Consider the following 15321-nt stretch of genomic DNA (forward strand, 5'->3'; position numbering starts at 1 on the left):
CAGTGGGTTGAGCGCTGCCCTATGAAGCTGTCCGCAGCTTCTGCAGCATGGGTTTGATTCCTGGCCAGCCAGGGAGAAACCCACATGGCGTGGCAGACGTCTCCTGCCTCGCCTGCTGCTCCCCTCAGCAGTGTCTTCGGCCTGTCTGCCTGTTCTGCACCCCGCTCTGTCTCTAGTAAATTCTCTCACCCTCCCGTGTCTCTGACCTGTACCTTGGTTCTTGTATAAATAAATAAATCTTAAAAAAAAAGATTTTAAAATTACAGGACAGGAAACAGATTGAAGTGGTGTGGTGATGGTTTTAAACATCAAAGGATGAGACACCCAAGAGGGTCCCTTCTTTGCCATTTGACCTCTTGCTTGTACATGAGAATGTAGGAGGGGACAATGAGCCATTAGATACCAATTATAGCACTTAAAAATGATAATATACAAACAAAAGTTAGGCATGAGGTTTTAAATTATGTTGTTAAAGGTATAATGGAGTAAAAGAAACTAAATGCCATTCATAAAGGACTGGTTAAATGATGGTACATTCATAAGATATGAGAGACCTACATAAGAAAAATGTAAACCATTGATGAGAAAAATTAAAGACCTAAATAAATGGATGATTAATATGATTACCAAAGGCTGGGGGTATGGGGAAAATGGGGGGGGTGTTAGTCAAAGGGTACAAAGCAGCAGTTATGTAGGATGAATAAATTTAATGTAGACCATGATGAGTATAGTTACTAATGCAATGTCAAATGTGGGAAATATGGTGAGAGTAAATTTCAGGTGCTCTTACCACCAAAAAAAAAAAAACAAAAAACACAACACAAAAAAATAAGACAACTATATTAATTACCTTGAATGTAGTAATCATTTCCTTATGAATGTGTATATCAAATCATCATGATATAACCTTAAATATAAATAATTTTAACATAAAACATATAAAAGACAAATAATCTTATTTTTTTATCACATCTGATAATCTCCACTTTGGAGAAAGAAGAAGAGGCAGCATTTCACTATTAACCATTTATATGGTTAATGTAACATTAACATTAAAACCAGAAACTGGCTGTAAAATGAAAAGGCTATATTTGCAAATAGATGCAAAATCCTAAATGAAATGTTAGCAAGTCATTTGGCAGTGTATAAAATCAGTTTATTTCAGTAACCCACAATGGTGCAATATAAGAATTGCTATGTCAAACACTTTAAGTATGGATTAAAGGAGATATAATTATATTAATTGATGCAGAAAATAATTTGGTAAACTGTGATATATATCAAGATTTTTAAAAATCCCTGCAAACCAGTATTATAAGGGAACTTCCTTAATACAGTAAACCAATAGTAAGTATTCTCTTAACAAAACATTTCACCAGCTATGGCTCCTTCACTTCAACACTGTAATGAAAATCCTGCGAAAGTAAAAGAAATAAGTAAAAGAAAACTTGAAAAAGAACAATCAGACTTCTCTTTATTTGCAAATGATATGATTATGTAGAGGAAATAAAAGAATCTACACAAAGTAGACTCAGTGAATGAGTTTAGGAAGGCTTGTATTCAAACATCAGGAGTATTTCTATGTACTAGCAATGACCAAATAGAAACTGTGATAGAAAAAAAGGATGCCACTCAAATTATCAATAAAATGGGGTCTCCCTGGTGGCACAGGACTTAAAGACAGCTCTATCAAGCTTTCAACAGCCACTGCAGCAAGAGTTTGATCCCCTCCAGCTAGGGAGATAATCCACATGGCACAGCAGACCTCTCCTGTCTTGCCCGCTGCTCCCCTCAGCAGTGTATTTCAGTAGATCTGCCTGTTCTGCTCCCCACTCTCTCTGATGAATCCTCTCACCCAGTGCACCACTGGATTACATACCAGTTCTTGTATGCATAAATGAATCTTTTAAAAAAATTATCAATAATTTTTAAAAAAGTTTCAGATAAATCTAAGGAAAGATGTTATAAATTTGGGGGGAAGTCTTAACAACAGTCTTGAAGGACATCAAAGAAGCCCCAAATAAATGTAATGATATTCGGTGTTCATTGATGGAAAGATTCAATATCATGAAGATACCAAGCCTTCTTAAATCAATAGATTTAATCCTAATCTAAATCCCAACAAAATAGTCATAAAGCTTAAAATGTTGTTCCTAAAATTTATTTAAAAGAAAAAAAGGACAAGAATTAACCCAGAATATGAATAACAAAATATGTAGTTTGCCCCAATCAAATACCATATCTTATCATAAAACTCTAACAAGAGTGCAATATTGATGCAGACGAATAAACAAATAGATCAGTAAGATAGGATAGCAAGACCTAAAAACAGATATATATATATATATATATATATATATATATATATATATATACACAAAATGGACACAGTATAAATTAGTGGGGATATGATGAATTATTCAACAAATGGTGCTGAAATAATCATTTATGTGCAAAATAAAATTATATTCCTAATCTACACATACATACTTTATTGAATCATAAGTATGAAGTTGTTTAATTTGAATAGTAATCACAGAAATTCAATTTATGACAACAGCAATTTGGCAATCATAAATTGGCAAAAAGTAGTCTGAAAACAATGACAAATATTGGTAAGGATGTTCTAAAATTAGAACTCATATACTGCTGGCAAAAAAAATAATTTGAGTAAACTGCTTGGAGAGCCATGTGGTTGTATCTATGAATGTGGAAGGTGTTCATGTATCAACAATGGTATATTCTAGAACAGTGTTAATGAGATTAACAAGCAATGAAATCAAATTAACAAGCAATGAACAGAAGGAAAGGAAGAGTGAGAAGAAAGGGGAAGAGAAAAAATAATGTATCACAAGTTAGAGTAGTCAGTATTGTTGCTGTTGTTTTTTTAAGACTGTTTCATCTGTAAAACAAGACATTGATACCCTAGTACATGCTGGACTCTATGTTACATACTAGGGATGCAAGATGAATGTGCTTAAGGAACTCACAGTTTTGTGGAAGAGACAAGTATATAAGACACATTAGTTCTAGTTACCTCCCATTAACTTCCTATTGCACATCACTTAGAATTTAGCTAACTCATTCTATTCCACTTCTCTCTCCAAACCTAATCTTTATGGTGCATCAACATCCATATAATCACCCAAAGTAAAACGTTGGTCATCTCGTATTTCTTATTCTCTCACATACTTCATACCTATTTACTCATTATGTGCCAGTTGTTTCAATAAATTATCTCAACTCCAGCACATTTTTTTTCATCCACATGGCTACTGCCTCTCTCAGCATATATCTTTTCCCTTGACCCATTGCAATAATGTCCAAACAGATCTCCATGCCTCCATTTTCACCTGCATTTTCTTTTTCTCTGTTTCCTTGGAAGTCTCTATATCTCAGGGAAAGGGAAAATAATCTAAAAAAGTATTCTATTGGCAAATTGCTCACAAGTGGATTTATTTTTGCTCCCATTTTTCTGCTTTAACTTATTAAAACTACTTTTATAAAATTTATATAAAATGTTTCAAAAGTGTTTCAGGTAACAGACCTAATGAACCACCTTGATTTAGTTTAAGTATCTCTATAGAGGGCCTCCCCTGGTGACGCACCGGTTGAGCATTGGGCTGCAAAGCTGCCTGCAGCCTCTGCAGTGCCGGTTCCATCCCTGGCCACCAGCAAGGGTGTGACGGACCTCTCCTGCCACACATCCGCTGCTCCCCTCAGCAGTGTATTTCGTCAGTCTGCCTGTTCTGTTCCCCGCTCTGGCTTCAGTAAATTCTCACCCTCCAGTGCTTCTGACTGTACCCAGTGCTTGTATAAATAAATATATAAATCTCAAAAAAAAAAAAGTATCCTGAACAGTTTAGAATTTAGAACAGTTTAAATCATTCTTGTGGGTCTTCATCTCCATGCAACAGGAATAAGTAAAATAGGAAAATATTATTTTAAAAACTACTGGTAGAATGACATAAATGAATATCTGCCCAAATTTTTCTTGTCAACCACCACGACAGTCCTAACAAACAAAACCAATGGCGAGTAAAAGTCAACACAAGACTTTGAATATCTTTATAGCCTCTTCCTCACTGGCATATGTGGTTGTCTTATCAAATGAATTCTTTATTTTTTCCCCTAGTTTATGCATTAGGGAAATTGAAATTTATCTAATCTCTGACTGAGTTTTCTAAATTCATATAATTTGAGGCAAAGGAAAGTAAGGGCTAGGTTGAAGGGGGAGAGAACTTCTAACAGATAAGGGACAGGTCTTCCCGGAGAGAAAACTAACTCTGGAAATATTTTCAGTAAAAAACATAGATTTATGTGGCTAAATAACCTTTGATGGCTCTTCACTGATGATATCCAAAGTGCTTAGCAAGGCATTCAAGGTCCTTACAGAACCCGCTTTTAATGCTTGAAGAGCCTATCTTGTGTGAGGAATTGCTCTTACTTTTTCCTATCTATGATTCCCTTTCCTCCCTTCTCTTCAGAAAGTCCTGAATCATCCTTTTTGAACCTGTTCAATGTTCGAGACTTTGCCAATTATAATCACAGAAACTCTGACTATGGTGGATCCTACAGTGTATCATATATATTTATCTGTACTTTGTCTCCATTCTAGGTTGCAAACATTTTGCCCTAACAGTTTTATCTAGATCCTCTTCACTTTGTATTTTCAGCAATCAATACTAGCCTAATGTTAAAATCCTTATGATTTAACTAATGTTCAATCTAAAAATGCCTATGGAGTAGGTTCCCTCTACCCAAATAAAATTCTACAAGCCCCACTTTAAGAAATCCAAACTGTCATTGAGAATAAAAAGACAAGTGCCTCTATACACAAAGTTATTATTTACCTAAGTAGCTCCAGTCATGCACTTCAAGGAGAATCAGAATTTAAGGGAAAGACTATAATTCTATAATGATAGAATAATTAAATCAAACAATAAACTATTAGAGAAGACTTAATAAAGATGGAGAAGAATCATTCAGGCTTTGGTAAGGTAAAAGCTTAGAGGAATATGCACAAAATTTTTCATGACTGAAATTTCAGTTGGATGGGATCTTGAGTTGATAACACTGGATTCCATTTTAGTGTCATGTGCACATAACAAGGAATTATGATTCACACCATCCGCCTTCTTTTGGCTACCCCAAATTATGCAACAAGCAAAACCTCACAACTAATTCACATTTCATCTTAAACGACATGACATATAGGCCAGTTTCTTAGCCTGTAAAGTTGAGTGTTGTGATGCTGGACATCAGATAATTATCTCAAAGAAAAGCAGATTGTGGGGAGTATGTGCTGGGAACTTGGGAAAATATGTTATGAGTGACTAACTGCTACCTACAATGAGGCAAAATGACATGAACGGTTGAATTCTCCACTCAGAGCTCTTGGGAGCTGCACGCTGTGGCCATCTGAGTTCCTTTTCAGGTCCTAGGTTGGTACCTGCTACCTACCTAGTGTGTGGTATAGAGAGGGGAAGAAGAGGAGTGAACTGGAGAAGTAGCATGAGTTAGAGGACAAGACCTGGCAGATCCAGAGCAGCTAGGTAGCTAAAGCTAAATGTCTTTTCCCCCTGGGTCTTATAAAAATGTGTCTAATCCTCTACTTTATTATGTTAAAAATCTCACCAGATACTCAGAATCAGCAATAATATTTTTACAGATTAGGCAAGAAGGAACCCACAATTTTCTCAGTTTTCAAGACTCCAATATGTATTTTTGTTCAGGTAAACCCAAATGACCTGTGAAAAAGAGGCCATAGTAGTGCAGAGAGGAGACATGTAAGGTGTGGGTTCCATGCATGCACCCATCAAATTTAAAACTCTCACTAACAGAGTCATTACCGTGGTGGGTGAAAAATGCTTCCTAGGTGTTAGGATTACTAACCACAGAGTTAACCCAAGTTTATGCATTAGGGATATTGAAATTTATCTAATCTCTGACTGAGTTGTCTAAATTCATATAATTTGAGGCAAAGGAAAGTAAGGGCTAGGTGAAGGGGGAGAGAACTTCTAACAGATAAGGGACAGGTCTTCCTGGAGAGAAAACTAACTCTGGAAATATTTTCAATAAAAAACATAGATTTATGTGGCTAAATAACCTTTGATGGCTCTTCACTGACGACATCCTAGGTGTTAGGATTACTAACCACAGAGTTAACCCAAAACCCCGAACTGAGCTTTCTAATTCATGGAGGTTTTTCCCTGTTATCAGATAAGACTACCAATGTCTGTTTCTCCTTATTTCCCTAAAACTACTTGTTAATGAATAAACATAGACATTCTTATAAATTAAAAAGCAAAACATAAATGATCTCTTTAGACTGTAAACTTCATAAGTTCTCCCAATTGTATTGCAGGCACTCAGAGTGTGACAAATTACGTAATAAGGACTCATTAAACACTTGTTGACTAAATAAAGACTTGTTACATGATATTTATAAAAGGTGTCCTTAGTACAAAGTGACACAGAAAGCAAGAACATAAAGAGATAGATTTATTTAACTGTTAGCAAACAATAACAAAAAGAAAGTCACATGATAAAATTTCAAGATGAAAAATGAGCAAATGGTCAAAGGACATTGTATGTAGATTTAAAAAATTTTGTTCATCAATACTATCTTGTAACTGTGCTTCTCATGACTTAGTAAACACATAAATTAAAGGTGATAACTCCAGAATAATAGAAAAAGGTTCTATATATTGCTTTCAAAAACTAATAAAGAGAGGCAAAAAAAAAAAACCAATAAAATTTTCTGGCAGGTCTCCCTGATTTCTTCTTGACTCACAATCATTTGTTTAGCGGCCAGAGCAAACTCTTTAAAACAGAAATCAGTTTGTGTCATTTCCCTTTTAACCTCTCAATTTCCATCAAACTCAGAGTAAGAGTCAGATTCCATATTACAGGTCAAAATTTCTTATAATACTGCTCCAGCTCACCTTTTTTATTGCATTCACATTTTTAAATTATTTCATGTTTAACTGGCATCCTATGAAAACCATTACTGCTTTGTCTGTTGAATAGATATTATTTGGATTTGTGGGTTTTTTTCGGTGCTATCTTATTTTGTGCTTTCAATTTCTTATGCATTCTATTTACATTTGTTTTAATGGTATTTGTGAAATTTTATCATGCACAGTCAACATCTATGTTTAACTTCTTGTAACCAGGCCTTCCATGAAGGGAATAAATGTGGTGAACTTTGAGTTTTGTATAATAATTTAGGTGAATATAGAATTTTAAGTTGATGGATACTGTGTTCCAGTTCTGTGAAGAAATTCTCTTGTTACTGTTTTAAACTTGGTTTTCAGTTTCTTTCTCATTTATTCATAGATAATATAATTGTTCTCTTTGCTACTTTTGACATCTTTTCTGTCTCCCTGGTGACCTTCAGTTTTTTTTTAATTTATCATGCATAGAATCAGTATTTCTAGAATCTAATAATATAAGACAAATGTGTGTCAGCCCCTATTTATAGTTCTGTTTTATAGCTTAAGAAAAGGTTTTGGTTCTGTAATATCCTTTAATGTGATAAGCTTATCTATGCATTTGAAATTCTGTTACATATTGACCTAGGATTTCTATGTCTATTTAGTTAGAAATATAATATATAAATATAAATCTTTAGGTAGAAATAGAAGTCAAAACTGGAACCAAGTACTATTTAGATATGAACAATATGAGAACCTACAAATTAAAATGTATTTATATATTCCTTATATATAATATATACTTTCTATATATTATATATAATTTATGTGTGCCTCAAAACTTATAGAATTAAATTCATTTATAAGAGGAAAAAGTGAAAATAAATTGAATAAAATTAGAAAAGAACAAATTAAAACTGAAGAAATAAGGGCCTCCCCTGGTGGTGCAGCGGTTGAGCGCTGGGCTGAGAAGCTGCCTGCAGCCTCTGCAGTGCGGGTTCGATCCCTGGCCCCCGGCGAGGGTCCCACATGGCACGACAGACCTCTCCTGCCGCGCCCGCTGCTCCCCTCAGCAGTGTATTTCATCAGTCTGCCTGTTCTGTTCCCCTCTGTGGCTCTGGTGAGTCCTCTCACCCTCCTGCACTTCTGACTGTACCCAGTGCTTGTATAAAGAAATAATAAATAAATTATTAAATAAATAAATAAATCTTAAAAAAAAAAAAAACTGAAGAAATAAGATGAAGACAACACCAGCTTGGTACATGATATCTGAACATAGATGTATGAGTAAGGATATAATTCCAGAACCCTTATTCTACTGTGAGAGTGTAAACTAGTATAAGTATTATGGGAAGCAATTTTGGCATTAACTAGTACAATTACTAGTTATTCCATGACTCAACAATTTTACTGCTAGCTATATATCATTATGAATATGCAGTATTTTTTTAAGTCATTCTATAGACTAAATGTTTCTGTCCCTCCAAATTCACATGTTGAATTTTAACCCCTAATATGATAGTATTAAGAGGTAGTAACTCCCTCCCCTCTTCTACATGAGAGGTTATATGAACTTCTATGAACCAGGGCCTCTATGAACCAATAAGTCAAATCAGACATTGAATCTGCCAGTGTCTTGTACTGTCAATGAAAATGTCTATTTATAAGCCAATGAATTGTATTTTTGTTATGGCAACTTGAACAGACTAAGACACAGAAAGGAAAAGGAGTAAGAAAAAGATGTTTGCAATAGAAAGTCCAAGAATAAGAATCTAGCAATTAGACTCCTAGGTATCTACCCAAATGGGTTAAAAACTCCTGCCCCCACAAAAATCTGTACATGAATGTAAATATAATCTTTATTCATAATTGCCAAAATTGTATAAACAAATTTGTAGTACATCTATACAAGGGAAAAAACATACCACAATAAAAAGTAATGAACTACTAAGGTACAAAGAGGCGTGAAGGAAACAAAAGCATATTACTAAGTGAAAGATTCCAAGCTGAAAAGGCTATATACTATATGATTCCAACTGTATGACATTATGGAAAAGGCAAAACTATAAAAACAATAAAAAAGTAAGATCAGTGATTGTCTGGAGTTTGGGGATGGATAGATGAACTGATAGAGCAGAGGGATTTTTAGGGTAGTGAAACTCAAATGGTTATGCATTTGCCAAATTCCTTAAGACTGTATATCACAGTGCATGGATCCTAATGTAATCTTGCAATTCAAGTTAAAATAATGTATCACAACAGCACTACATAGACTGTTAATACTTCGATGCAAGGGAAACTGGGTGGGGGTGAAGAGGAAGTATATGAGAACTTTATGTAGTTTCTGTAAACCTTTATAAAATTGCTATAAAAATTAAGTCTATTGGTGAAAAAAAATCCAATAACAGATATTTATTTTTAGCAAACTCTAACCTAGCTCTTGCCATATGCTTTACAATTATTTGAATGCTCTTAACATCCCTCTGGGGCAAGTACTAATGTGAGACCAGAGAGTATAAATGTTTTGCCCAAGCCACACAGCAAATAAGCCACAGATCAAAGATTCAAGCAGATGCAATTCTCCCTGGTCTTGACCTGAGGATGCCTCCCCTCAAAGGGGCTAAGGTGAGCTTGAGGTGTTCCCTGTTCTCAGAACTTGTCTTTCATGCTTGTTTTAAGTGGTTTTGTTTCATTTAATTTAAAGCCATTCCAAATTCTGATAGAATAGTAAATTATAATATTGAAATTGAAGATCTGTTATTCCATAAAGAACTAAAATAAATTTACCTTACACCTTCTTTTAGTTCTCCTAGTATTATGGTGTTCTTTTTTTTTTTGCCTTAATAGTTAAAATTGATTATATTTAAAATTATTGAGGATGAAAATGCTCAAACCAGAGAAGCACAATGTCAATAGTCACTTGACAAGAGGTTTTTTTCTTTTTTTCTTCTTGGTGAAAGGGAGGAGACTGCTTTATCAAAAAGATTTGTTTTTGAAAAAATATTGGGAATATGATAGGTTACATGTAGGTTGTTTAGGTGTAAAACCATAGTTGATGATGTTATTATTATTTTCTATGATAGTCTGAATTAACACAAATACCCAGTAAGTATAGTTTATAAAATGAAATATTCAGAAACGCACGACGGAAACAGCAGTGCTTTTTGGCAGTTCACAAAATGAACCCAACTGCTTTTTTTGAGTTCTTGGTTTGTAGAACCTACAGGCTACTGGAGGGAGGGGCAGGTCACAAAAGGAGGTCAGGCTTTTACCCTCAAAGAGTCTGTGGCCTGTTTAAACACCTCCAGCCCCGAGAGGGGCACAACATGATGCTGTTTATCTTGCACCTACTGCTCAGTGTGGGTGGAGAAAAAGGGCTAAAGCTCCTAGCAAAGGTTTCTTTGCTGCGTAGGGGCCTCCACAGGTCTTCTACGGAGAGTGGGAGCCGGATTGGAGGCAGAGGGGCACAGCACTCCTCACCACTCCTCACCACTCCTCACTGTGGCGGGCAAAGGCTCAGAACCATTCAAGAGGGAGCCTGGTGTGCATTGGGAACACAGAGTAGATCTATTTTCTGGAGCAGGAATGTTGAAGAGCTCAGGCAGTTTGTTGGGAAATGTCTAAAGAGGCAAGATCTAGAGGGCCAGTGACACAAGCAGATGAGGGTTTGCTTGAGTGGAAATGGGACTAAGAGTTCTGCAGGTTCTCCAGCAGCTTCTCAATCTTATCCCCACCCAGACAGAAAGATGAACTGCACACCCACCCTGGAATTAACTCAGAAGATCTTGATATTTTCCCTATTAATAACTAGAACCTTTTATTGAAAGTCTATTTTATTGCCAGAATGAAAGCTCCAGTCTTCCTCACAGTCCCAAACAGTGGTTATAAGCATCCTAATTTACGTGAAAAATATCAGAATGTGGAATGCAGAAAGCTTAAGTGACTTGCCTAAGGCAATATTTCAAGAGTTAGAATTTCCAATGAATATATCCATTTTACACATCTGTGTCCCTCTAGCAAATGACCTGCAGGCCCTTGGCTTCTAGGTCATAGGTTGGCAAACTTTCCCATAAAGAGTCATTTTTATTTTAGGTTTCAGAGTTGTAATTCTGATCTGTTACTGTAAGGTACAAGCAGCCAGAGTCAATATGGAAATGAGTCAGCAGGGCTGTGATCCACTAAAATACAGAAATTTGAATTTCATAAAATTTTTATGTCAAATATTTTTATTTATGTTATTTATATTCTTTTCCAACCACTCAAAAATGAAAAAAAAAATTCTTAGTCATAGGCCATACAAAACAGTGGCCCCATTTGACTTGTGGGGAGCTACAGGACAGCCCTTGTTTTAGGATTATAGATTAGAACACGAAACCAAAGAAGCCAATGTTAAATGTTTTATTTCCAAAAGAGATAGTTTGCTCTCTGCACTGAAAATTCTATTTTGCTGGCAACAATCTATTTTTCTACCCCGGTCAAATGTCTGACAAATTAGTTAGGTATTAAAAGAGAAAGACTCAGTGCAATCCAAGCAATAGGAAGAACAACTTAATGTGTCCCTCTCACAAATGTTAGTGGCTTCCAGCACATTTCTATTATAATCTAAGTTAAATTGTCTAAGAATATATTCATAGTGAGTTTGGAGTCAAAAAACACTTCACTGAGGGCCTCCCTGGTGGCGCAAGGGGTTAAGCACAGCACTGTAAAGTTGTTCCCAGCCTCTGCAGTGCCAGTTCGATCCCTGCCAGCCGCAGAGCTACCCACATGGCGCAGCAGACCTCTCCTATCTCGCCCACTGCTCCTCTCAGCAATGTTTTCAGTCAATCCGCCTGTTCTGCTCCCCGCTCTGTCTCTGGTGAATCCTCTCACCCTCCCGCACCTCTGGTCTGCAGTCTAGTTCATGTATAAATAAATAAATAAATCTTTAAAAAAAAAACAAAAAAACAAAAAACGCTTCACTGAGAAAAGTTATCTAGGATGTTGTAGAGACGCTCAGTACATATTACTCCATCTTTGGAGTTTGTTATGTTAGCACCTCTGGAAGTAGCTCAACATTAGCTTGCCCTTAATTTGTTAGACCTCCTGATTCATTTGCCCCTTTAATCAATGAATATTACACATCTACCATAAATGCAATCTTGTGGTGGAATTTAAGCTAAATACTGAAATCTTTGCTTCAAGGAACCCACAATGAGGAAAAGATTAACACTGAGTAACAACAGAAATGTAGGATATAGAAACTCTCATGCTCCAGATGTGTTCCAGGTGCTGTGGGAACATAAAGAGATGGGATTTGCCTGGATGAATCTTTGGAGCAGAGGACTGGTGTGTGCTAAAGAATTCTTTCAAAGGAGGTGAGATTTAAACCAAGTTTTAATAGAAAAATACATACAACTATGATGCCTCCACCTATGGTACCAATACTCTAAGTTGTTACCTAAGAGAGGGAGTGGCAAAGCCATAAAACCATTATCTTTCAAGTATTCCTTCATGTTGTCAAATCTGATCATAGCTAGTAAACAAGGCATATGCAAATTACACACATCCTCCCACTTATAGTGTATTTTAGGTTCAAAATTTCATGAAAAATAAACACTTAGTAATGAACTAAAACTGAGCACAAAATTCAAGAGAATTCATGTTTTCCCTTAAATTTGGTTTAAGAATCATGAATATATACTTTACTTTTTTTTTTTCACAAATTTTAAGACTCACAAATCCAATTATTTTGAAAAAGTGGAACGATTCTTACCTGAAGGACTTTCCTAATTCTTTTTAGGTTGTGAATCAAGAGCAGGTTTTTCTCTTTGGAAACACGACCTAATTGTTCATCCAGTTGTATTAACAAGTTTTGAAGAAGAATTGTTGCCATAGTTTCATTGTTAGAAGCCACCTCCCTAAAAAACAAAAGTGTTGTATATAGCAGGAGACAACTTAGGAAAATGTCTTTTATTTTTATACCATATGAAATTTTAAAGTGAAAATTCTATTCCATGGTGAAAGCATTTAAATGATTTAAACAAATTATACACAGGGAAAATATTCAACATCCTTAATCATCAGGAAATGCAAATCAAAACACAAGGAGATACCACTTGACATCTATTAGAATGATTATTATCAAAAACACAAAATAACAAATGTTGGAGAGGATCTGGAGAAAATGGGACTCTTGTATATTGCTGGCTGAAATGTAAAATTGTGCAGCCATTGTGAAAACAGGCAGGAGAGTCTCCAAATATAAATATAGAATTACATACAGTGATTCTGCTTCTGGGTAGATACCCAAAAGAACAAGAAGCAGGAACTTAAACAGATATTTGTACACCAGTGTCCTCAGCAACTTTATTTTCATTAGCAAAAAGGTGGAAACACCTCAAATGTCTATTGACAGATTAGTGGATGAACAAAATGTGTTATATATGTACTACAGAATATTATTCGGTCTTAAAAAGTATAGAAAATGTACATGAATAAAACTTGGAAAAAGTATGCTAAGTGAAATGTCAGCCACAAAAGACAAATTTTATGCAATTACACTTATATGAAATATTTAGAAAAGTCAGAATCATAGAGACAAAAAATAGAATGTTGTTTGCCAGGGGCCAGAGCAGAGAATATGAGGGGTATTATTTAACGGATACAGAGTTTCAGCTTGGGAAGAATAAGCAGCTCTGCAGATGGATGGTGGAGATGATTTTCTAACAATGTGAATATATTTAACACCACTAAGTTATTCATTTGCAAATGATTAAAAATGTTATATATATATATATATAAAACCACAATAAAAAATTAGATGGCTGTTTAAAGCAAAATTTTTTAATCACTTAAGGTAGTTTTAAAGAACATTTGTAAAATAGACTAAGGAAAAAAATTATTTCTATTGCGTCTGATAGATATAATAGATATAAATTATAGCTTCACTTCTTGACTTTTAAATATATAAAAAATTGTTTGGATTTTGGACCACAGAAAATCAAGGCACTAGGAACAATTAAGTTCTCATTTATAATACATGAGAACAGAAAAGAATGATTCACCCTTGAGAATGCATCTACTGAATCAAAAGTGGACTATAGAATAAATCCATATGGACAGGGCACAGTATTTGTGCATCGTGTCAAGGGAAAACACAATGTTTGATCCTACCAGTCTTGACATTCAATCCATTGGGCCAACAGATGTCGAATTTCCATAGGAAAGTTGTCATCATAGAATTGATCTACTTGCTCCAAAAATTTTATTTCTAACTGTTGAACTTGATTCCACTGAGACATGCTATAAAACAAGAGATAAAATTTGAGTTTAAAAATAATGTTTAATTAATAACTGCTGTACATATTTTCCTAAATTTCAAGCAAAGACAATATTATCCATGAATTAACTGTAGAAAAATGCTTCTTCTTTTATACTCATCCTAAGAAACAGAAAAGAGAATATGCTTGCAACCCATAGATAGATCAATCTAAGTTTTTCCCTAAGTCATTCCTAACAAAGGGGACAGTATTCTCTAACTCAAATCCTCAGTATTCTCTAAATCAAAAGTACTTCCTTTGCTAATAGGAATTGCTGTTCCACCTTCTCTAGGAAGTTTTCCTTCTACCCAACACTCCTCAAACCACTTCCTATACCACCAAATTAATATTCTTACTCCTCCCTGTCCAGTGCTCCATCTATATATTAGACTGAGCTTCTTAAAGGCAAATGACACACTTTTAACATTTTCTATACAGATGTCCCCCCAGTTTTGAAAGTTTTTGTTTAGCCTCTTTGCTTTTACAAAAGACCTCTGTTAGTATCTGTTTTTGCTTGCCGAAAAAGATCCAAAGATTGCTTTTAAGACAAAAAATACTTGGCTTTTGCAATGTTTAGCATTTTTTTTAGATTTATTTATTTATGCATACAAGAACTGGGGTACAGGCCAGAGGTGCAGGGGTGAGAGGATTTACCAGAGAGAGTGGGGAAGACAACAGGCAGACCAACTGAAATAAACTACTGAGGGGAGCAGCAGGCAAGGCAGGAGAGGTCTGCTGCACCATGTGGGTGAAAGGTCAATGCAGGTGGATGAAATGCAAAAGCCCACCAGGAAGCCCACCTGGGGGCAGGAATGCAGAAGCCTGCCTAGAAAATTCAGACAATGAACCCCTCCCTGACCTAGAATCTTTTCCCGCCGGCAAACTGTGTCTCCCATCTGACCTCTCCTCACCCTATAAAAGCCTGCCTCCCCCAGTCCCACCATGGGTCCATGAATCCCACCCGAGGCACAGTAAATTCCCACCCCCCCTTCGAGAAATTTAGCTTGGCTCTCTTTTTCTTTACTGCACTGAACCTTTCAGTGGGTAGCTCCCTGGCTGGCTGGGGATCGAACTCTTGCTGCAGA

General features: G+C 35.7%; 1 protein-coding gene across 1 annotated transcript in view; it reads right to left on the reverse strand.

The window, feature by feature from the left end:
* STAT4 (signal transducer and activator of transcription 4) overlaps nt 1–14218 on the reverse strand; it is a gene marked incomplete at its 5' end in the record, with an annotated part of 104053 nt that extends 89835 nt beyond the window's left edge. The window contains 2 exons of the mRNA XM_084240363.1: nt 12691–12835; nt 14091–14218. Coding sequence (XP_084096489.1) covers nt 12691–12835; nt 14091–14218 — 273 coding nt within the window. The remainder of the gene's footprint in view (nt 1–12690; nt 12836–14090) is intronic.
* Between the last annotated feature and the right edge of the window lie 1103 nt (nt 14219–15321).

Source organism: Talpa europaea, assembly GCF_964194135.1.
Source record: "Talpa europaea genome assembly, chromosome: 1".
NCBI classification, from domain to species: Eukaryota; Metazoa; Chordata; class Mammalia; order Eulipotyphla; family Talpidae; genus Talpa; species Talpa europaea.